General features: G+C 35.2%; 1 protein-coding gene across 1 annotated transcript in view; it reads right to left on the bottom strand.

Annotated features, from left to right (window-relative positions):
• Positions 1–4607: 4607 nt before the first annotated feature.
• Positions 4608–24996, bottom strand: part of LOC149539209 (DNA polymerase epsilon catalytic subunit A-like) — a 106859-nt gene continuing 86470 nt past the window's right edge. Inside the window, exons 46-49 of the mRNA XM_089800543.1 lie at positions 7811–7981; positions 7344–7565; positions 6575–6681; positions 4608–5323 (exon numbers count right to left, since the gene is read on the bottom strand). Coding sequence (XP_089656669.1) covers positions 4963–5323; positions 6575–6681; positions 7344–7565; positions 7811–7981 — 861 coding nt within the window. The 3' untranslated portion in view covers positions 4608–4962. The remainder of the gene's footprint in view (positions 5324–6574; positions 6682–7343; positions 7566–7810; positions 7982–24996) is intronic.

Raw genomic sequence — 24996 nt, 5'->3', positions numbered from 1 at the left:
AAGTTTGGGAATCATTTTCATTAAATGGGATGACTCATCTTGGATTGTTCTTATTGTTTTACCCGACTTTTATCTCTTCTAATCTTTGTAGACATATTTTGTAGGCATTTTTATACAAATGCACTGAGATGAAGTGTCATTTTTTTCATTTGTATCTTTGAGTTTAGTTGTTTGCCTCTTGATTGGAGTAGTATCATTTGAGGGGCACTCGTGCAGATTACTATCTTCTTGGGATCTACCACATCTTGTGTCTATTGTACATGCACTACTGCTAAAGTGTCATGAGGCGTTGATGTTTACCTTATCTGCCATCTACCTTTGTCACGTGAGTGTTCCTTCAATGACATTAGCTCTGTGATCTATATCCAGAGACTTGTCACCTCATAACACTATTATGCAATTTTGTGCATCTTGTTGTTACTAGTTCCTTGACGTGAAGTTTGTGTTGGCCATATTTTTAAGCTGCATGTCACCTCTCCCTTGTCTGCATTATGTGGGGTTTTCTTCTATTGGTTCTTATGCTTCCTTGGTTCATTGGAGTGAGTTATGCATACAGTATTTGTTCTTGTATAATAGGTGGATGCAGTAATTGGGGAACTATGCATTTTGATGAGATGGATCATTTACCATAAGGACACTTTTTTTCTCATTCCTATTTTGGAGGTAGCCTTTTGATGCAGAGTCTATAGCTAAAGACCTCCTTAAGCCTTCCAAGGACTTTCCACAAGCTAGTCTTAACACCAACACTCAAATTTGGCAACTTTCCCTTCACCCGGGTACACCCTACTCAATGGGGTTATGAAGCAACTATATAAGAAACTTCACTTCTCAAGAAAATTACTTTGGAGACAATCTACAAATACCCTAAAAACTCAAATTCCACAACTTGTTTGGACCCCTCAAGTCTCAAACCCTCCTTTGTAGCAATTAGGCCTATTACGCCAATTAGCCCTCCATTCTCTGTTTTTGGGCTTTAACTCTTAAATCTTGCACACACCTAGGGAAACTAATCACCTTTGCAGACACACATTTGGTTGTTTTGTCTGATCCTAAAAGGATTGGCAGAGTTCTTAGTCCTGCACCCCCAAATCCCAATTGCACTCCTATGACTAATTGGCCAAACTAAGCTAGGGCATCATGAAATTTTGAACAAGGTGGGTTCCCAAGACCCCAAATCCTCTAGGCTAACTCAAACAACCCCAAACTACTCAAAAACAGCCCTTAGTGCCAATAAACAACTCAGTTTTTACAATTGTCTCCATTTTGCTTCTTTTCCTAGTCAAGATTGCTCTCCAACTTGACCTAGGGCCGGCTTGAAAGTGCCTCAACCCTTCTCCAAGCCCCTTGAAACTCTGGAATCACGTAGTCTAGACTCCTAACTTGCATTCCCTTGAGTTTTAGAATTTTCCACCGTGGGTTTTGCAAGTTAGGATGCCATCAATGCAAGTTGTTACAAAACAGTATTCTAGACCAGTCCTAGAAAAACTTAAATAACTTTTGACTCCCTACTTCAAATGAATTCAAACAAAAACCAAAAGATAGCTAAAACAATCCTCTACACAAAAAGGTACATTTGCACTTATGAACAATTTGTACCAAGCCGTACAGTTTGATGTCACACCAATTTTTCTAGAAATTTAAGGGTTTTATTGCATTATTTCAACTTCAAGCCTTGCACATTGATCCTTCTTGCTCTATGGATCACATTACATTGTTTTTGAATTCACACCATGACTGTTGGTTCTCCAATGGACCGTTGGAAACCAAAAGACACGCCCTTTTTCAAATGTTATTAAAATATAACAATATAATTTGTCACTTTAGGCATACTTAGGCCAAAAACTTATTGTTGAGGATATATATGACCCCCTAGACCTCTAAAACAATTCTGACCAATCACCTAGACACACCAAACATGACCACAATCACTTAAACATGCCATCAATCTATTAGGACCCTATGGTTGCTTTGATTCACTACATTTATAAAGACACCTTAGTGATCAAGCACCTTACAAAATGGGTCATTACAATGCAAATGAGAACCTAGACCTACCAAGCAATTTTGCATGCCAAGGAGTCATAGGTGCCCTGCACCACCTTCCATGTTTGATTGATCATCTCTTCAAGCTTTGGTGTTTTATGTCATCTATATCTTTGAGTTTAGTTGTTTGCCTCCTAATTTGAGTAGTGTCATATGAGGGCACTCGTGCAATTTATAGTCTTCTTTACCTAGTCATATTCCACATTCAATTGCTCAACTCTTCAAGCTTTGGTGTTTTATGTCATTTGTATCTTCAATTTCAATTGTTTGCCTCTATTTGCCTCCTGATTTGAATAGTGTCATTTGAGGGCACGCATGCATATTATAGCCTTCTTTACCTAGTCACATTCTATTTCAATGGAGTTTCTTCATGTTAGCAATTATATTTTGAAAGCATTTGCAACTTCTACATGCTTCAGTGGTGTTCTACATGATCATTCTTTGTTCCCATTTTCTAGAACATTCTCTAATTTGGAGGCTTTTGTAGTCCTTCACTAGTTTTTCAATATTTTTTCCATCTCTTTTTCAAGTAGAGTTTTCCAATGAGTTTTTGAATAAATAACTATTGGTGCAAGAACATAACAGGTATGTTTAAAAATGTTATTTTCTTAACACTTAGTGTTTGACGATTTCTACAAACAAATATTCGTGAATACTTCAACGCCAAATCATATATTTAAGATGTCAACTCGCATACATAGACACAATTGTTGAAATTCAATTTTTGATTTAGGAGTTCTAAGTGTGTCAAGTTAGCCTAGATGACTACTAAGTACTTTCCCCTAATTGATATTTTTTTAAAGAACTAATAAAACCTAGCAATTAAAGTGTACCCATTTTGTTCAATGAATTCAAACTTTCAAAAGCATATAAAAATGGATTTCAAATCTCAAGCTCACATTGACATGAGCTCAAAGGTTTATATGCATTATGATTAAGGAAAAGCCCCTAAATTTTTGTATTAGAAGCAAAGCATCACTCTTGTAAGAGAAAAAATGTTTTTATTTATATGTTTAAAAAGAGCATGATCTCTAACTCATTCTTTTAGAATTTTAAACTATAACCAATTTAAAATAAACAAGGCACAAATTTCAATTTCCAATCATCAAAGACTTGCTTGAGATTATTATGCCTTTAAGTTGTTGTACACAACTTTCAAGGCTTCATTTTAGAGGGTTGGGTGGTCATTTTAGTTGACCCACAAGGGCGTATATAGAGACTAAATATGAAAGCTAACCCACATTTTGTTTTAAACTTTTATAGCTTGTATGTGATGTAGTAGAGAATTTATGGCAAAATTATGGCAAAATTCTATGCTATGGTTCTTTTTTATTAAAAATATAAGGCGTGACATAAATTGATAGATATGTACTTTCATGAAACATCTTTAATAGCTTTCAATAAATTATCAAGGGATTATCATTTTTTATACTTGTTACTGTTATAAATGTGACAATCATATTAGGCTTTTATGCATGAGTATTATATTCATTTTAAAGATTCTTTTTGTTTAAACAAGAGTTATTTAACATTTGCTTTGTTTATTAGGTCATGATAAATCTTCAACAATCTATTCACGTAATTTATATTTTAAGTAGTACTTCACCATCTACTATGTCGAATGTGTAAGTGAATTGCAACAAGTATAATGAAACAACAATTTAAAATCTTGCAAAATGTATTTCTAGTGGTTGTAGGAAGTGTATTGAACAATTGAAAGTAGCAAGTGCGTGTACATGTGATTTCAAAGAGTTCAAAGTAACCCCAATGGAAAAAAAACTTTATAACTTCATGAAACCCAACTATAGGTCCCCTTAGGCTCTAAACCCCCCATAATTGTCAACATTTGATCCAACTAAATTTGATAGTTAAAATGGTTCGCCTTGAGATGAAGCAAACCAAAATACTATTCCAATACAATCCATTGTTTGAGGTAGGCAAACACAAACACTGTTAACCATCCAATGAGCTATCACTATACACAAATCACAAGGTCTCACATTAGATGGATCCATAATTGATATAGGTATAATTGAAAGAAATGGCTTCACCTTTACAACAATCTCCAAAGTCAAATCTATATAGGATCTTTGTATAGAGCTTGCCTTCTCTTTTGAACACTAATGCAAAATGAAAATGCATCCATGCAATATTATTGGAAACAAGGAAGCTCACATACAATTAATCTCATACAAAGCCCAAATGTAAAGTTATTTGTTATCCCACTTTTTAAGTACTACAATTTAATCTTTTTCCTTCATTTAATAGATTCTTTTCGAATTTATCAATTATATTTCTTTTTTTTTCTTTTAATAAATTCCCACTTACTAATCACAAAGAAAATACAAAACAAAATAATATTTACAAATACTTTTTCTAATATCTTTCTACATATTCAATGCCATAATTATCTATAATGACCAACATTAAATACAAAAGAACACTCTCCAAAAACAAAACCCCTATGTACAAGATGGTATAATACCACCCCTATGTACAAGATCGTCTAATACTACGAGTTTGCAGAGCTTCACTTCTATATGTTATCTTCTATTATCTAAATCTTTATTTGTGATTTCAGATCAAAAACCTATTCACATTCCCTTGCACGTCTTTTAGGTGCGTGTACTAGTTTTTAGAACAATCGTATCAGAAATAGTACTTTACCAACTTATTTTGTTGGAACTAATATTTTTTACAACAATCGCAATGGAATAGTAAATGGTGTGGTGGGGTAGAAATCCTCTACACCACTGTATTTTGTTAGTGCTAGTATTTTTTACAACAGTCGCATAAAAATTAATCAAGATAAGTGAACTCATACCACATTAAGAAAACCTAGAGTACAACTCTAAAGGAAAAACAGGCAGGAATTCTTTTATACATATGTTACAGCATGATTAGAGAATGAAATCATGTCTAGGTAGCCTCTAAAATCCATGAAGCACATTCTTTAAGAAGAGAAAATTGGTGGAACACTGCAATGTTCAGGAAGACCTGCATTTTAGAAAGAAATCCGACTGGATCATCTGTACAAAGGAAAGAACCAGCACAACTGCATTGATCAGCAAGATGGGATGACTTGATTTGATGACACTTTGAGCATACAAGATCCTGTACATGATATAGGCGCTCCCTCTGCCGAATAATTTGGATAAGTGCATTTTCAATCCATTCTTTGTTGTACGGCTGACCACATTGCGGTACAGAACATCGCCAATCATGCTCAAGCAATGCAGCATCACGACACAGATCCAAATCCCTGCAGTCATTACAATAACTGGAACACGAACACAGAACACTTTCATGAGTAACCATAGTACTACCAACGATCGAAATGAAAATAAGAGGAATATTTCCCACTGCACCACTTGAGTTGATATTAATGGAGAAGATTTAAAACATAAGATAACCTAAGTAATAACAGACACGGCAATTGAAGCATGTTCTTTTACTCTTTATCAGACACTACCATCAATAGAAGAAGAAATAGAATTCACCCACGAAACAATCCATATACCATATGATTGGGACTCTCATACCATCTTTTTTATGATATGGTTCATGTGTATGCTGAGTTCCCAGATTCAGGTGTTATAATTTACCACTGTTTTAGTTTTATTTTATTGCTTCTTAGTTTTAAGTTTGACGCTATTTTTCGTCTTTCTTGATTGGCTGTTGAAAGTTGCTGTAATCTTTATTTTTTATTATAAAAGTTTTTGTTGGGACGCTTAGACAACCAGTGAAGGGTGGATCACCTGGGTCACTGAAATGGAAAGGAGGGAATCGATTCGAATTTCAATCATTCAATGCACCAACCAATATTTTTTATGCTTTTTGAATGCATTGAATGATTGAAATGCGAATGATTCCCTCCTTTTCCTCCTTTCCATCCTTGAGAATCCGGGCAGGATCCTTAATTCTGCCTGTGGATACTCGGGCTGTGGCTCTAGGATCCGGGCAGGATCCTTGATTCTGCCTGGACCCTCAAGGATCAGATCCAAATCTGGATCCGGCCTGTCTAGCACAAATCTGGCGACTTAGTTTTCCAGCTATGGGTTGTACCTTAAACTTGCTTATATGGGATTTGGCTGTTGTAATAATTGGCCAAATGGTCTTAACTGTATGTCTATATTCTATAATATAATGTATTGAAAGGACTGCCATCTAAGATTATTATTAGCATCTCTTCATTATAGGTGACCTTTTAGCCTTTAAAACACCCTCCGTTCTGCCATTTTCAGTCAACTTGTTGATAGTTTCAACTCTCTTGTAATAGAACGGATATTGTGGCAGAAAAATAAGACAACTGCCTTCAGTGTGACCTCATATTTTTAAAATAAAGCCACTTAGTTTGGGAGCAAAACTTTCTTCAAATTTTCAACTTAATGCATATATCATATCAGAACTCTATTTAAATAGCTAAAGATAGATAAACTATTAGGTGATTTTCAAGAAATAATAATAGAAACTGAAACAGCTACTGCCAGAATAAATATTAAATATCTCAATATGGATTCCATGTCTTTACCTGCAAATAACATTAGGAAGCGTGAATGACAAACAAGGATCTCGAAATTCTGCCTCTGGAGAGAATTCTTTTACATGCACCAACTTAAGAAGATTCTTGCGCATGACCTGGCCCAAAAGTAAGAGTTCTGAATGATTAATCTTTCTGCGTGAATTTCTGAATATGCATTAGTCATTGCATTCATCTCTACCAATCAAATTAACTGGGACACTCATTTACTTCCATGACAAAATGGCAGTATAATCACTTTTATAATTTTCATATAAAATCCTACGAGTTTGGGATTATAAATAACTCAATAAACTTTTGATTATCTACAGCAATCATGTCCAGGATTTTAAGATGTAGACAACACACACTGAACAAGACTACTACCTACAAATAGAAAAATTCTCCCAAAAGAATAGAATTATCCTCATTATAATGATATTGTTCAGTCTTAGTTGTTTCTCTACAATGATGTCGATACTCAATGAAGTTAACATGCATCCTAGAAGAGAAACTTCGCTAGAAACCATTAATCATTCCATTTTCGCTATATATATACCTATTTTATCCACTTTCAAAAGTAATAGCATTCAAAACCTTTAATAGACAAACTGACAAAAATATCAAAATAAAAAGAAGAAATTAGTAGGAAACAAGAACTAATTTTGTTGATATATCTGGTGTCTAGACTATTAGCATTCCCCAAAATCATAGCTTGATCAGCATTGCACCAAACAAAAAATACAGATGAACTAAAGGGCTTTTGGATGTAGATATATACCAAAACATCATGTTGAACGCGGTGATCAAGAGCAAGAACAGCAGAAACATGCTTGATGAATTCCAATGCACTATCACCCATTGGTAGGTAGGATCCTGCCAATTTTGGGAACTCGTGGGAAATAGCTTCTACAGTAGCATCCTCTCTTCTTCCTCTAGCAGTAATGTGACGCTGTGTGTCACGGACAATTCTGAGAAGCTTGTCTGTGAAGTATGAAGCAATCTGCAAGAATAATGCAAATCTTAACTATATGATGAACTTCTCCACCATCCCCTTGGTATTATCTGAAGCACCCTGATTTTCTTATTTAATACTATAATAAAAACAAGTGTCAATAAAAGTAATCAGGTTTCCACAATCCATTAGAAACACATGTCAGTTTTCTGGAATTTGATTGTGTAAGAATTTTTAACATTGAAGGAGTGCAAGAGAATAGAAAAATGAGTTAACAATTTTACATCAGATACCTGTTCCTTGAGGAATGACACTTCCTCTGATTCAACATCAGCTGCTGCTGCAATTGTAACAGATGGCGTGCAGAAACTTCCATCCCTTGCAGCAGCCCGAAAAGCAGCCTGTTCTTGTGAGTGCTTCCATGGAAGGTATATAAACTCAGAAACTATGACAACAAAATAATCCTGCATCCAAGAAGCAATGTGTTTTACAACCTTGTAATACACTGTGATATAACATTGATTAATGGACACAGGTGTGATTATCTATCGATCTATAATTCTTGCAAATAAAAATTCAAAAAACTTAAAGGCCTTTGGAAAGGGAGTTCCAGATACTAAGCTAGAAGAATCTCATTTCTAACAAGGAGACTGCTAGAAATCCATTTTTGTTAATAATAACTAAGAAACACAACAATATAACACAGGACACAAGGAAATTTGAATTAAAAAACATAACACACGCAATCCAGAAACCGGGAAAATAGAACATGAAATAAATCAATAGCCAGTATATCATACAGTGAAAGTTATTTATAACACAACAATTTGTACTTTGTCAAAATTTATGTCTCAACTTTTTAATAACTTTACAAGTTATTTATAGTATATACTGCAAGAAATCCATTTTTGTTTATAATAATTAAGAAACACAACAATATAACACAGGACGAAAGGGAAGTTAAATAAAAAACTTAACACATGCCATCTAGAAATCAGGAAAATAGAAATGAAATAAATCAATAGTATTTAAATTTTATACCATACAGTGGAAAAGTTATTTATTGGAGAAAGGGCCATTTTGAAATAAAAAAGAAAAATCAATACTATTTCAGAGTTTCTACACTTTGTGCTCCATGCACAGATCAAATATCATTTTAAATTTCTACATATTACAGTACAGGACAGAGAACCTGGCTAGGAATTCACAAAGCTTCAAATATTCTGAGACTGCAATTTGCATTTGATCATGTGGAGGTTTGTTTTACGGCTGCGTATTAAAAATATCACACGCCTTTGAAGTTTTTGAAAAGTTAAGAGAAAATCTGACAAAGTCTGAACTTCTTATAAGCTTTCAGCTCAGGTTCGGGTTTGCCTTACAGCAAACACATTTGAGCTAGGGTTCATTTTGCGTACATCCATACAAAATAAATCATATATACATATGTAGTTGCAGCTTTAACACAGGATTTAAGTTACGAATACCACATAATATGCATATTATAAACAAAAACCACCATAAAAATAAAAAGTATTATCTGGACATCAAAAAAAATCATAAAAATAAAAAATGTACAATTTGGATATCAACTTGTCACACTCAAATGCCATGATAGATATTATCCTTTGGCTCTCTATCATTCTTCCCGATGACGGATCACAAAGTGTGATCCAAAATGTCAATGTAAAAATACTTGCACAATTGAATCCGGAAACAGTTTGCAATAATCTCCTGGATTCTGGAAATCTATTGACTCTTAATTATAGATATTCATTGTTCAACACTAAAATAAAAAGATTGGCAATCACTATCATATGGATTTTCATAAAGATCGTCATCATTGACATTACTTGATGTAGCCAGATTAGAAGAACGACAAGGAATCTCACTGACATACACATTAAAAGTGTGTTGGCTATCTAAGTTCCTAAGTGCAAAGTTTCTGCAAATTCTAAGTGATCAAATCTGAGATGATACCTTTCTCTATGCTTGCTGAAGATGATCTTTCTTAATCAGGCTTGTATGAAGAAATGTCTATAATAGATTTATTATTCTGAATTTCTTTATCTCTGCATTAATTCGTAAGGGGCAGACTTGTACTTGTTTGTGTGTCCTTCAACTACAACCAAACCCCACATATATAAGGTAACCAAAGGGCATGTCCCTTTAAGGGCCCGTTTGGTGAGCGGAATAGGAATACGTATTCCAAAAATTTTGAATTCCTTGTTTGGATGCACCAAAACGGGATTGGAATACGAAGCAAAAATGGAATACGTATTCCATTTTTGGCCCAAAAATGGGGTTTTGCAATTCCACCAAAATAGGTGGTATCGGAATACGTATTCCTATTCCATTTTTTTTATTTTAGAAAACATAAATTTTCGGGTCCACCAATTCCCATCAAATATTGGCTGAACCAAATGGAGAACAAGAATACGTTCTATTCCAGAATACGTATTCCTATTCCGCTCACCAAACGGACCCTAAGGGACATGACCCTATCTAGGTCGGCCTTTACCTGACTTCCCATAATTGGCGCCAAAGGAAGATAATTAATGTTTGTTATCAAACTAACTAAGGTTAGTTTAGTTTCATACTTAATATCATCACCCAAGGGAGATGCCGATCATGCCTTAGACAAGGAGCAAGTATTAATAGGCCATTCATGCCAGAACAGATCTGAATGATCTTGCGCAATCAGATCAGTATAATATCGAAGTTACAGATTTAACATTCCCTCTTAACTCGATAATAATATTGAAAGATAACATATCTAGCATCACCAATTATGATGAATAAGCATAGAATGGTACTCTATATCTATCTAAATCTTCCTAGTATGTGGTATCATCGAACACATGATACTATGTCATATTACTATACTTGTGATATGACGTATCATTGATACTAGTGATAACAGTATTGAAAAGAATACAATATACAGGATAACATCTGGAGAATATTTAAATTCTTCATTTATCCAAGTTGTGACTCATATGTACTGGCACTCCTATATCACAACATGATTCTGAGTTAAGATCTACTAGAACACAATATAGACTTCAAAGACTAATAATATTCTTCCTTTATCGAAATTGTGACTCATAGGCATAACGATGTCTACATCACAATGTCATCTTGAACTCATCTAGATCTAACGGTAGATCTCTACTATTTAGCACATTATATAAGAGATCGTCATCTCTCGTAATGTCTTTTATACAAGTGTTCATTATCTCAAAAATCATCACCTCTTAGATAATGAATTCAAATGGTGCAGCCCATAACAGTCAATAGCCTAACAATAAAAATTATTTTATTACTAATTTAAAGAATACAAATGTATTACAATTCAACCATACCAAGTCTTTTCCTGAAGTGATCTATCTTTACTCGAGAGAGGGGTTTGGTAAGAATATATGTTGCCTGATCAGCAGTGCAAATGTATTCTAATTTTATAGTATTCATATCTACCATATCTCTTACATAGTGGTAAGGAATTTTGATATGTTTGGACCTATCATGAAAAACTGGATTCACAGAAAGCTTGATTGAACTTTGATTATCACAACGAATAATTGTAGGATTCATGGCTTGACCAAATAATCCCACAAGTAACTTTCTAAGCCAAACTACTTCACAAGAGGCCATTGCTGTTGAAATATATTCGGCTTCTGCGGAACTTTGTGCTACTAAAGACTGCTTTCTGCATATCCATGATATCATTGCTGAGCCTAAACTGAGACAACATCCTGAAGTTCTTTTCTTGTTAGTAACACTTCCAGCCCAATCTGAGTCTATGTATCCATGTAGATCCAATTCAACTTTCTCATACTTGAGCCCAAGGTTAAGAGTGCCTTCTAAGTATCTCATGATGTGTTTGACTGCAACTAGGTGAATCTCCTTTGGCTCACACACAAACTAACTTAATGCATTAACAATATAACAAATATCAGGTCTTGTATTTACTAAGTACGTAAGAGACCCAATCATCTGTCTGTAAAGAGTAGAATCTATGGAAGGTGATTTTGTTGTTGCTTCCTTAAGTTTATGTAAATTAGTGTCCATGGGAGAAAACATGGACCTACAATTCCACATTCCAAATCTCTTCAAGATATCTAATGTATACTTTCCTTGATTGAGTATGATGTTGTCAAAATTCTACCATACTTCCAATCCTAGGAAGTAATCAAGGAGTCCTAAATCTTTCATCTCAAATTCTCTAATTAGATCTTTTTTGCATTGATCTATGAGATGATCATCACCTGTTATTAGTAAATCATCAACATACAGAATCAAAATTACCATATCATCTTTATCCCTTTTATAATATAGATTTGGATCAGCTTCATTCTTGGAGAATCCTAAGACAGTGAGATACTTATCAATTCCATGCCCTTGGAGCCTGTTTAAGCCCATAGAGAGCTTTCTTGAGCCTGAAAACAAAAATTTTAGGGTTATGAGTTTCAAATCCTTTAGGTTGCTCCAAATACACCTCTTTTGTAATCTTTCCATTCAAAAATGTTGTTTTTACATCCATCTGATGTACTTTCCATATCTTCGATGCTACAATAGCTAGGACTGCTCTTACGGAGGTGTATCTAGCAACAGGAGCAAAGGTTTCTTCATAATCAATCCCCACTTTCTAAGAGAAACCCCCGGCTACGAATTTGGCTTTATATTTTTCAATGCTACCGTCAGCAAAATGCTTGATTTTAAATATCCACTTGGAAAAAACAACAGATTTTCCTTCAAGTCTTGGAACAATTTCTCAAACATCATTCTTCATAATGGATTGGTATTCTTCTGTCATGGCATCCTTCCAAGCTATATGTTTAATAGCATCTGAAATATTGGTTGGTTCTGATTTAGACAAATCATTCATGTTTACTGCATAACTAAAAAATCTTTTGGGTCTTTTACTTACTCTAAATGTTCCAAATGGTGCAGCAAAGTCTTGTGCTTCCTCTACTGTCTTAATGGCCCGATGTGGTCTTTTTTTAGAATTTTGAGTTTCTTCAAGATTGAGATTTTGAATTTCATCTTCAATTTTTTCAATGTCCTCCCTCTGAGACTCAGATTCAGTATTTTCTTCAGAAATAGGTAAGTGAGAGGGATCTCCAAAATTTAGGGCTCTTTTGAATTCTAAATCTTCTTCAAAAATTACATCCCTACTAAGTTCAATATTTTTCTGACCAAGTATGAAAATCCTATATGCTTTAGATGTTTCACTATACCCTACAAAAATACCTTTCCTCCCAGAGGGTTCTAACTTAGTTCTCTTTTCTTTTGGAACATGTATATATACTAGGCACCCAAAAATCCTAAGATAACTTATATTAGGTTTAACCTTAGTAAAGACTTCTTCAGGAGTTTTATCTCTAAGGGAGGAGTGAGAACTTTGTTTTGAATATAGACAGTAGTACAAGAGGCTTCTACCCAAAAATAATATTCTAGATTGTGATCAAATATCATAACTCTTGCAGCTTCTATAATTGTCCTATTCTTCCTTTTTGCTAACCCGTTTTGTTATGGGTTATATAAGGAACGGTATACTCCCTCTTAATTCTTGTTTCCCTACAAAACTCTTTAAACAAATTTGAGGTATATTCCTCTCCATTATCAGTCCTAAGAGTTTTAATTTTATGTCGTGCTAAGTTTTCAATTAAGGTTTTAAATTCTTTAAATCTCTTAAGGGTTTCTTCTTATTATTTACATTTTAAGAAGTAAATCCAAAGTTTCCTAGAGAAGTGATCTATAAAAATTATATAATACCCGAATCCTCCAAGTGAAGGAACAAACATAGGTCCACGTTAGGTGGATTAATTCCAAAACATTGTTAGTTTTTCTAGTGCTATCATGAAATGGACTTTTGATGTTCTTACCCAAAGCGCATCATTTGCATATGCTTGAATGATATTTATTTAACTAAGGTAAACCAATAACCATCTTCTCCATAGTCGATAAGGTTTTAAAATTTAAATGTTCTAACCTTCTGTGTCATATTTCATTTAGATCAGTAGCTTCATGAATTAAGGCTTGAATGGGTTGACTAGGTTTTGAATTTAATTCATACAAGTACCCTTTCTTTGACCAATCAAATTTACTTTCTTAAATGAAGAGTTCTTAGCCCAAATCATTACTTTACCGTCCATGAATGCAACATTATGTCCATCATCTTCAAGTGTTGTAACTGAGATTAGATTCCTTTTTATTCCCGGTACATATAGTACTCCTTTGAGATGTAGAGAACTACTCAACTTTAGTTTCAAGGTGCAATTCCCAATTCCTTTGACTGAATGAGCAAAATTATCATCGATAGTAACTTCGCCATCAACTTCTTCAGATATAGAGTCTAGTGCTTCTTTGTATCCTGTAATATGTCAAGATGGTCCACTCTCAATCACCCATGCCTTGCTTGATACTTCATTTGATAGTGTCGAATAAAATACACGATTCTCAAGATCATAGTTATCTTCATTAGTAATGTTTGTACAGTTTACTTGTTTAGAATTCTCAAGGAAATTAGATCTGTAGCGTCCAAACTTTTCTCATTTGAAGCATTTTACTTTGGATAGATCTTTCTTAGGTTTGTCATTCCTTTGATTACCCTTCTTCTTGAAATACTTTTTCTTACCTTTATAGGAATTTGTGTTGAGAACATGAAATTCTTCGTTTTCAATATTCAACTGTCCCCCTTTCTTAAGTTTTCTAGATTCTTCCTGAAGACAATCTCCCTTAAATCTATTGAAGTCAGGAAGATTGTCTCTGGCACTTACTCCTTGTGCGAACGTTTTGCATGAATCTGTTAACCCTTCTATAGCCATCAGTGTTAGTTCCTTGTTGTCAATTATGGTTCCTATACTTGCAAGTTCATCTCTTAGACTGGCAACCCTTGCGAAGTACGAATTCATCGATTCTCCCTTCTTTATTTGTATATGATTTAGTTGTCTTTTTAGTGGGAGGACCCTAGTTGCATTGTTGACCTCATATGCATTTAATAATGCATTCATAATATTTAATGTGGCTTGATGTTTTGTTAGCATGGAACTATTTCATTTTTTACTCCATCTAATATGATCTACGTGGCTTTTTTGTTTCCTTTACTCCAAATAGTTTTATTAGGTTCAACAGCAAGTTGTTTGGATGCTGAATTGACAAATTGTTTTATATCATTTTCTTCAAGAAACATCATGATTCTGAATTTCCAAACATCAAAGTGTTATTTCCCATCAAACCTGTCCTCATGTCTGATTGCATGTCATTGAAGATAGAAGAATGATGCTAGATATATATCAAGTCTGATTGTTTAATTTGCAAAGCCTAGGTTCGACTACTAGAGCTCTAATACCATGTAAAGTTTTTGCAAATTCTAAGTGATCAAATCTGAGATAATACCTTTCTCTATGCTTGCTGAAGATGATCTTCCTTAATCAGGCTTGTATGAAGAAATGTCTATAATATATTTATTATTCTGAATTTCTTTATCTCTGCATTAATTCGTAAGGGGCAGACTTGCTTAAAGGAGCAGACTTGTACTTGTTTGGGTGTCCTTTAACTACAACCAAACCCCAAATAGATAAAGTAACCAAAGGGCATGTCCCTTGAAGGGACATGACCCCATCTAGGTCAGCCTTTACCTGACTTCCCATAATCAGTGCCAAAATCAGATAATTAATGTTTGTTATCAAACTAAGGTTAGTTTAGTTTCATACTTAAATATCATCACCCAAGGGAGACGCCGATCATGCCTTAGACAAGGAGCAAGTATTAATAGGCCTTTCATGCAAGAACAGATCTGAATGATCTTGTGCAATCAGATCAGTATGATATCGAAGTTACAGATTTAGCACTAAGACCTAGTGAATGAAAAGATTTGAGCAATGGAAGCATCTAAGTCAACTTATTTTGATTCTGCATCCCACAACTCCACTGGCACATCTCGTAGTTATGTTTTTTCTGCAATAGTAAATTGGAATGCAGATAAATCAGCAATCCATAGACATGTCCCTGAGAATTCAAGAAACAGCCCACACTACCACCACCACCAAGTAATAGTCACCAAATTATACCATCAAAGAGCACATTTCTAGGATGTCCACCCACTTTTTGGGATGCAGATAGAAATGACCATGCTCAATTCTGCATTTTCCAACCATTTTTACTGTCATGAACTTGATAGAATAGAGGCAAATTCAAGTGCATGTTTTTCCGAGAAAACTCATATTACTCATAACACATTCAAGTTCCTGTAGCATACTCATAAAGCCAAAGAATCCCAAATTTGTATTCTTCCTGTAACAAATATTTCATTTAAAACTTCATTCAGAGCATCCTAGAACAACACAAAAGTTGCATCCCAAAACCGTCATTTTAAATATCAATTCAGCCTTTCATTTTAACATCCTCTTCAATCTGAAAATAACTTGAAATGTGTGTACACTTTATAATAGGCAACAATATTTTTTAAATCACCTGCAACTCTATTATCTTCTTTTCACAGTCCAAACCCAATGTTTCCAGAACATAACCCAATGCCAATATAGTCAATTAACTTAACTCAAAACCATTTCAAAACACAGGATAACAGTCCCAATGAATGAAAATGATTTACATCCTTTAGGAATAGTCGGCCAATATTCTTTACTAATTATAATGAACTGACCGTCAGCAGATTTAATCATTTCTATTAACCATTGTAATAGTATTGAAACAGCTCCCACACAGATAACCAACATTTAGCTTCATTTCAATCAGTACTGCAATCTGGTGTTTAGCATTCACATAGACCCAAACATACGTGGATGTAACTTTCAAACAGATAAGATATTCAAAATCACTCCACTGAAATTCTTTAGAACTAGGTTTGTGAAAAAAATATTTCAAAATCAGCGAAATCAAACAGTACAAACAGATTTTACAGCCTCTGCACCACGGGCTATTTTCTGCTAAAAAAATGGATTTCACAAACTTGGTCCATTAACTATTAATACCCAATATATGCAACTGATTTCTCAGCTAACTAACATTAATATGAACCCACAAAACAACTTATAGGAACCAAGAATGACCAGACAAAAAAAACCAGAATTCAGGAGAAACAAATGACACAACTTACTCTAAGATTTTATTGAAAACAAAACTAACTATCAAAACTCTTCACATGAGAAGTGTGGCTGTTGACAGCCAGAGGAACCAAAATGGACTACAATTTTAAGTGTCCTCTGCTGTGTGCTACTCTAATTGATTTCCAGCCCATTATATAATGTTATTGGGCGGTTACAAACATGATATTTCAACTTCCCAATATCGGTTACAATAAGATCTTGGATTCCCTACGGACCAGTGGATGCAACTTACATAATTTCTAATTTTGTAATGTTGTATGTTTGTTATATTTTAGCATAGCATTAATTGTGACCTTTGATAACATAATATTAAGTCTTCCTGTAGCTTTTAAACCTTCTGTAGCAGGGGTGCTCCTGCACCACTTTGCCCCTACTCTCCTCAACAGAGATGTTGAGGGGCCACCGAGCCATCCACAAGACAACTCTGGTACTTCCACAAATCTCTCGACCATTGCTGAAATTATGTCATCTCAATAGTTCTCCTACGTATGATGGCAATTTTGATTTGTGTCAAAGTTTTAAACAAAGAAACAACATGATGGCATGTACAAATGGTTAACCTTGGAAGAAAAAGAATTACTCAGATGGTATTGAATGCAAAATAGACTATTAAAGTTTTAAACCACTTGTTATCATTTGTCTTTGCTCATATGCATTCTTTCTTACTTTAGGAAGCTGTTCAAGTACTTAAAAAGATTCAAAAATGACTATATTCATCTTCAACTAGATAGCCCTCACCATCTAAACCAATTAATTTCTCTAACATAGTTGTTAGTTCTCTAATGAATGAAGATTTGGCTAGAAATAGACTATTAGTGAGGACTTTGTGTTTAAGAGAAGTGTTAAAAAGAGTGATAAAATAATGAAAGATGGTGTAACACTTGACCCCACTAGGACTCATTTGGCCCAAATCCTTGTGAAGGGCATTCAACCCTACCAAGGAATCTGCTTCCAAACCACCACTCTAAATGGGTGTTTGAGGGTGGAGAACCCGATATCGGTGTTAAACAAAATTTTGAAAAGATGGCTGTAAAAATAAGAATGTTAGTGTGCCCCCTGACCCCACTAGGGGTACTACCTCGAAACCTCATGAGGAGCAGTACTCCTCAACTCTACAAGGGGGTCTACCATCAAACACCCACTCTAATTTCTTATATATAGTACAAATAAAACCAATGGAGTGTTTTATATCTATAGTGTCAAAAATTGCATACCCTTGCAATTTCATCGATGTTTTATGTCTACTTTGTGTTCATCTCACTTAATATTTTAGTAAGCTCATTTTAGCCCTTGCATCAACCTTTTTCCTTCTCATGGTAACCAAGATCCTTTTCTTGTGGTCATTTCTTGTTGTCACTTTTGTGTTAGCCCTAAATTTTTCTAGTTTTTTGTCCCTTGTTAGCAAAAATTGTTTGGACACTAGCTTTGTGTATTGCAAAAATTGCTTGGACATTAGCAGTTAACATAGAAATTTGTGCATCGCACTAGCATACTACAACATACCCAAATATATCCTCTAACTAAACCTACCATATCATGTCAACATACGTAAAGAACAATAATTTTGAACCTATTCTAAAGCAAAGTTCTCCCATGGAGCTATAATTAGCTAATATTATAATCACAATGGCAATAAGTATGGGAAAAAACACATTCTATAAGAAGCCCAACAGGTTCTAGCTTCACCCTTGCTAAACTATGATCTTGTTGATTTTAGACTCCAGGAATATTGTCAAACACTTTGTGTAGGTTCCCAATATCCAAGATTGTACATTAATTCTCCTCAAACATTTTGGCAAACACTTGTAAAACTATGACGATCAGATATCACTGTGAGTTCATGGCAATAATTAACTGGAATTGATTGTTTACTTTGTTTTGACATTATGACAAACACTTTGTATAAATTAAACATTCAGCTGTTGTCATTACAAAGTCATAACATTTTGAAAACACTCTCATACAGCAGGGTCATTTTGTCAAACATGTTGCATGAAACACAATTATTAAACCCTCATAGTTATTTTATCAAACATATGTCTTGCATCTATTACACAACCAAATGCTGTGATGTCACATAAGAGCATCAACAGAGGGCTGCGATATTATTTTGGTTGTCTATGACTGCATATGAATCAGTTTCAGGTTCCATAGTTTGTTTATAAATGATGTTGATGCATAAAATTAGCTTGTAAACATTTGAAATTGATTACCAAATAACGTTGCAGATGCTTACAAGCTAATTTTATGCATCAACTTAATTTGTAAAAAAGCTATGGAACCTGGAAGTGATTTGTATGAAGTCATAGACAACCAAAATAATATCGCAGCCCTCTGTTGATGCTCTTAAGTGACATCACAGAAAGCAATTTAGTTTGGCCGCATTCAATAGCACAACATGCCCCAAATCATACATACACTGCACAGAATTTAGAACGAAGCCACCTGCAAAGGAAGAGTGGCTGCCTTAAACTCCAAATGCCGACCTCTAAAAGGCAGCAATCTGAATTAAATTACATTCCCAGCACACTGCAAATTGATACTGATATGTATTGCAGATGTTCCTCACAATTCAGACACCAATTAAGCAAAATCTTAATCTCTGGATGTGATTCACACTGACACAATTCATTATCAGAGTGCAAACACTTAGTAGAATTCACAATTCTACCAGCCGAGGGAAAACTGAAAACCCTTGGCTTTCAACTTGCACACCAAATTCACAATGTAAAAAATGCACCATAGAATTCTTTTTTCCATTGCATTGAAAGCATTTATAATTCTCAAATGCAAATCGGCTAGAAGCTTCAGGTTTTCACTCCACATAACTCACAGACATAACTTTGTTTTTGAGTGTATTTGCTTTTTGATACTTGAAATACAATATTCAATTATATTTCCTTCCAAGACATGGTCGCCATAATACACTTTATTAAATAAACATTCAATGAACTTAACACTTAATAATAAGTTCACTTAATTATTAACTAAGCATGAATTAACTAATAATCAATAATGAAATCAAATGCTTATTAACTCCTTCGGATGAATAACTCTAAACGCAGATACTCGCTGCTTGTGTCTGATGCCTAAATGTCATGTCAAAAATAGCAACTGGCTAAAATGGACTTAATATAAATAGTAAGTCCCTCAAACTGAGCCAACCGACAAATGAATCGATCACTGTACACACACTGAGTCTGGGTGCCCCTGCCAAATATAGCAATTCCACAACAATTTCTTACCATAAAGAGTAAGGCTCTGAATAACTGCTCCAATCATCAATACTAAATTTCAACATTGTCACCAATTTGTCCAAGGGCCCTGCTAGAGATAGAAACTCTTTTCCCAAAATAGACACTTACTATAAATAGTATGTCAATCAGACCCGAACGAAGAGCAAACCTGAACATTTCCCTGACCTCTAGAGCAGGAAAATGCCTCTGGTGCTGCCAACTGAGACCCTCTATCCATCTGATTAGCCTATGAGGGTCAATAATAGACTAATTCCATGAACAAATGAAAACAAAAACCAAAAATAAAGAAAGAACGCCAAAATAACTTACCTCCAATCCAGAATCTTCATTTGTGATCTCATTGGCAACAAGTGGGTTATTACACATGCACGGTAATAGCAATCCAGTAACTATGGAAGTTTCAATATTTAATCTTTAGTTCTAGTTGTGTAGAAACAAGCAAGAATGAAAGTTCATCAAATTTTCGTCTATGTCAAAAATTGAGTCCTTTTTGTGTGTTTCGTTGTGTTTGGAGGTCTTCTTTATGGGTAAGGCTAAAAGCTCTAGGTTCATTATTCAACCTTAGAATATAAAAAGGAAAAGAACCAATATAAAGTTCAGGGATTGATCTTTTCCCAAGTTTGCCTCAGGTCCTCTAAATGAAACACATGTTTGCCAAGGTACACTCTGCAACATACCCAAACAAACCTAGGTCTTCTTTAGAAATGATAGCCATTTTGTAAGCCAACTAATAATATAACTTTTAATCCAATAATGTAACATCATAGGAAATGTCAAAGCATATAAAGTTTGCTCAAATGACACTAAAAGGATAGAAATCTAGAAGAAGAAATGATTAAAGTAGACAATTAAAGATGAAAAATATCCATTCAAATATTGTCATTGAAGCTTTGTCAATGATAATCTCAGGCTGCATTCTTTCAATTCTTAATAATATGTTATTGCATTCCAGCCAACATAATTGAGAGACACATCTCGGAGATGGAGACGAGTCTGGTTTTTTTCTTGCACCCAAAGACTTTGTTTTGGATTGGAAACTTCATGCCTGCATCTTCCCCTAGGATCATAGTTCTTTCTCATGCATCACCTTCAAGATAAGGCAAGTAAAAAGGGCTTTTCTAAATAAAATAAAAAAGCACTGTTTCCATTGTCCATCCAGCATTGGGAGCATTGAAGCTACCATAGAAGACTTAATGCACCCAAAAAGCTACAAAAGTTGCCCAATACCAGGGTTGCAAATCATGGCAATCATTTCTTTACATTTAAATTCAAAAAATCTAACCCTGCAATCATAGCATTCGGTGAGACCACATTTTTTGAGGAATTCATTTCCAGATTAACCATTAAACAGTTTGCGTGCCTTGTGAATGCTTCCACATTTTGCATAATGTCTACCAGTGCAGTTGCTGGGCCCCTTGTAAAAAAGGGGGTATCTCCAAGTACCCCTATCTCCTATTTTTGAAAATCAGTTGTATTGTTATCAGTATCGATCTCCAAAATTTTCAAGTATACTCGTCTCTTGATGACCTTGATTCAAACTAGTCACTTTACTACTATACAAACTAACCTACCAAACCAGAGATTTGCAATATCCATAGTAGTCAATAATGATCAACTAATAATACATGCAATGATTAAGAAAGGATGAGCATGAATACTTTGGTGAAGATTTGCATGCTCTTATTGCTAATAATAGTTTTGTCATAAGCATCTAAACACTATGCATGCGAGGAACCTTGGCTAGATCCCCTGCCAAACCGAACCTTAATCTGTATCAGGGCCAACTTGGAACCAAATCTTCAAGTACAAAGGGCCAAAATAATAATGCAAGTAGAAAGTCATAAGCTTTTTTACACTAGCAAGAATAACATAATTGTATAAGCCATGAATCATCGTACTTCTGTGGAAGATAAAAAATTGTGTTCTACTCATGAAGGACTTCATGAAACAGAAAAATGTGAATCAATAATAACTTAAGACCATTTCTGAAACATCCCGGATGGATCTATTCTGTTAAACTGCTGTAATTTTTTTATATTTAATTTTGTTTTCCTGTTTATTTATGTTGTCTTGCAGAACTAGACAGAAGTGCCGAAAGATTTGCTTGTTTTTGATAGTTTTATAACATAGAAAGGAATAGGGAACAACAAACGTGAAACAAGATTGGAATAAATAAGTATGCAGCAAAAATCAGATTTATTGCAAATCGTACCAGGCAGATTTGTCTGAATTATAGAGCCAAGCAATCAACCCAATGCATTTCCCAAAGCTCACATACAAATTTGATGTCAAACTGGAAGGTGAAGATTGTTCTCGAGTCCAGCATACATACGTAGGTGAATATAAGCAATATCCTATACACCACGTGGTGTAACTACTGCAAATGGCGTTCCACAAGCTGAAATGAACCACGTCCCAACTGGAAAGATGATTTGCCACGCTGAAACCCCAATAAGAATTGATGCCTCTGTCCTTAATGACCACGCACAATGCCTAAGAAATCCGGTAAAAAGATTGCTGAGGGCTACGTCCCAGCCAACCACTAACCTGGGGTTTGCATCCCAGACTATAAATCGCCCATTCAGAGCAAAATCATAACAAGTTGTCAAATATGCAAAAGATGATCTTAGAATGAAGCTTCCATCTCTTTATAACCCCCTCTCAATTGTAAATCGAACCCTAAGTGTCTCCAAGTGGTGTTGTGTAGTGAAAATGTTATAATTTCTTATTTTAAAGTGGTCATGTTACTAGAAAATGACATTTTTCCTCATAGATAGAATTCCATTCACTGAAATGCCCTGAGACCAAAGAGAAAGATTTAGAGAATTTTGAGACCTTTTCAACGAGCTATCACACCATAGGATGCACATCCAGATGAGGCCAAAAAACCCCTTATTACTCCAAAATGGCTAAAACTTAACCTTATTTAATTTATTTAATCACCAACTTAGGAAATATTTAAATATATTAAAATATTTCCCAAATGGTCCCAAAAGGCCCAAAATGACCAATCAAACATGAATCTGACCTTGTCACCTGTCTGTGACTGATGCCGAACAAGATGGGTCAACTAGCAGTCCATCCCTAAAATCTAGGGATGCTCTTAAAAAGTAGGAGATTGCCCCAATCAACCAAAATTGAGTCCCAATGACTCTCCCCTACTGTGTGCACCTCTGAGAGAATTGTCACTGTACTAGGAGTTCCTCCTAAAAATAGGAATGCCTCCTAAAAAATAGGAGATGCACTCTAAGTCTCCAAAACGTTCGTCGAGGTCTCCAAATGCCTCCTAGACCACTCCTATTCAATCCCTACAAATTAGGAATCCCTCCTAAATTGTAGGAAACTATTGTCTACTGCTCCAAACTACTTGGGAAGCTCATGCATGACTCTCAAAGCCCCTGGGTTGGTTCCCTCTATGCTTTGCAGGCCTATGGGAACCAGATAATAGACCAACCTTGCTAGAAATGTTGTCACTAAGGAGGGGCAAAAATTGGGGACATGACAATTTCCTGGCCCATCAAAGAATGCCTCTAGTTTTGCGAACTGTTTCATAAGATTTTTTTTATACCTAAACACTCAGAAGCCGATTTGTGGCTCCCAAGCCTAGCATCCGCATCGAAGGCGGATGGATTCCAAAGGCGCCTGGAAGCCCTATGGGTGCTGGTCGGAAGCCAGCCGCAAGCTATCGGATGCACGACAGCTTCCACGTGCATCCGACAGCCTGCGGCTGGCTTCCGGCCAGCACCCGCAAGGCTTCCGGGCGCATCCAGGAGCATCCGCGGGCCTAGCGCCTTGCAAAGCCAAACAAACAATAAAAAACTTTTTTTTTGACTTAAAGTTAGAATAAGACATGTGATGGAATGAATTTTTAAAGTGTTTTTTCACTATGAAACCCTAAAATAACCTAAAAGTCAATACAAAAGTATTCACAAGAGTCATTTTAGAACATTGTTTGCACCTACAGCCACTCCTTCATTGTGAAGCTAAGTTCAACATTTTTGAAGAGGATCGATCGAAGAGGGAGAGATAGCTTTCTCAAAGGAGTTTAAACCATTCAAGGTAAGTGATCAATCCTTTTCTTGAGTATTTAGATGAATTTTTTTGAGTTTTTGATGATTTTTTTCAAGTTCTTGAAGATTTTTTTCAATTTTTTTTTTTTTTGAAAGATATGTAGAAGCAACTTTGGGTATCTATTTTAGTAGTTTTTCTCACTTCTTTCCACTTGTATACATGGTCATTGATGTTCATAGTTGTTAGGAACTAATTAAAATATATTTATTTTCTTATAAAATAGGTTGCAAAAAACTAAGCAATAATGGATACCGGTGGTAGTGCTAGTCAAAGTTCAGTGGGGGGCCAAGGAGGGGAAGGGACTGATAATTTCAAAATTGATGTAGGTTCTCCTTTGTGGAGACATACAACACGAATATCACAGGTTTCAAGAGGTGGCTCATACTATTGGAAGTGCAATTATTGTCAAAGTAACAAAGGAAAACCTTTCAATAGCTCATATTCCTGAGTGAAGCTTTATTTTATAGACCCTACTGGCAAAGGATTTGGAATGTGCAAACTGCAAAGGCAAAAATGGTACTAGGATGATTAGTGCGGAAATACTTTCATTTGTAAGAGAACAAGAAGTTGTTGATGCTTTGATCAATAGATCAAAAAAAAGCTACTATCAAGGTCCTTCCTCAAAGAGCAATCTACAGACACCCACTGAACCAATTGCATCCTCCCAACACCCATTCTTGCAAGTACCTGTGCCAGGAGAGGATGAGGAAGAAGTGAGAATTTCAACCCGCAAAAGAGGCCCATTGCACACCGCATTTAAAATGGAGGCAAGAGACCGCGTTGATGAAGCTATTGCACGTTGCCTCTATGCGAATGAGCTTCCTTTCAACTTGGTGAGATCGCCATATTGGAAGGAAATGGTGGTAGCAATCAAAGAATCACCAGCTGACTACACAAGCCCGGGGTATGAAAAGGTGCGTACAACTCTATTGCAACAAGAGAAGGCACATATAGAGAAAGACCTTCAACCAATCAAAAAATCTTGGAAAACCTTGGGTCTAACTATTGTGTCAGATGGTTGGA

This window comes from Cupressus sempervirens, chromosome 9 (genome assembly GCF_028749045.1).
Source record: "Cupressus sempervirens isolate cs-2001-9-10 chromosome 9, ASM2874904v1, whole genome shotgun sequence".
In the NCBI taxonomy this organism is placed as follows: domain Eukaryota; kingdom Viridiplantae; phylum Streptophyta; class Pinopsida; order Cupressales; family Cupressaceae; genus Cupressus; species Cupressus sempervirens.
This window is presented reverse-complemented; position numbering and strand designations above follow the sequence as displayed.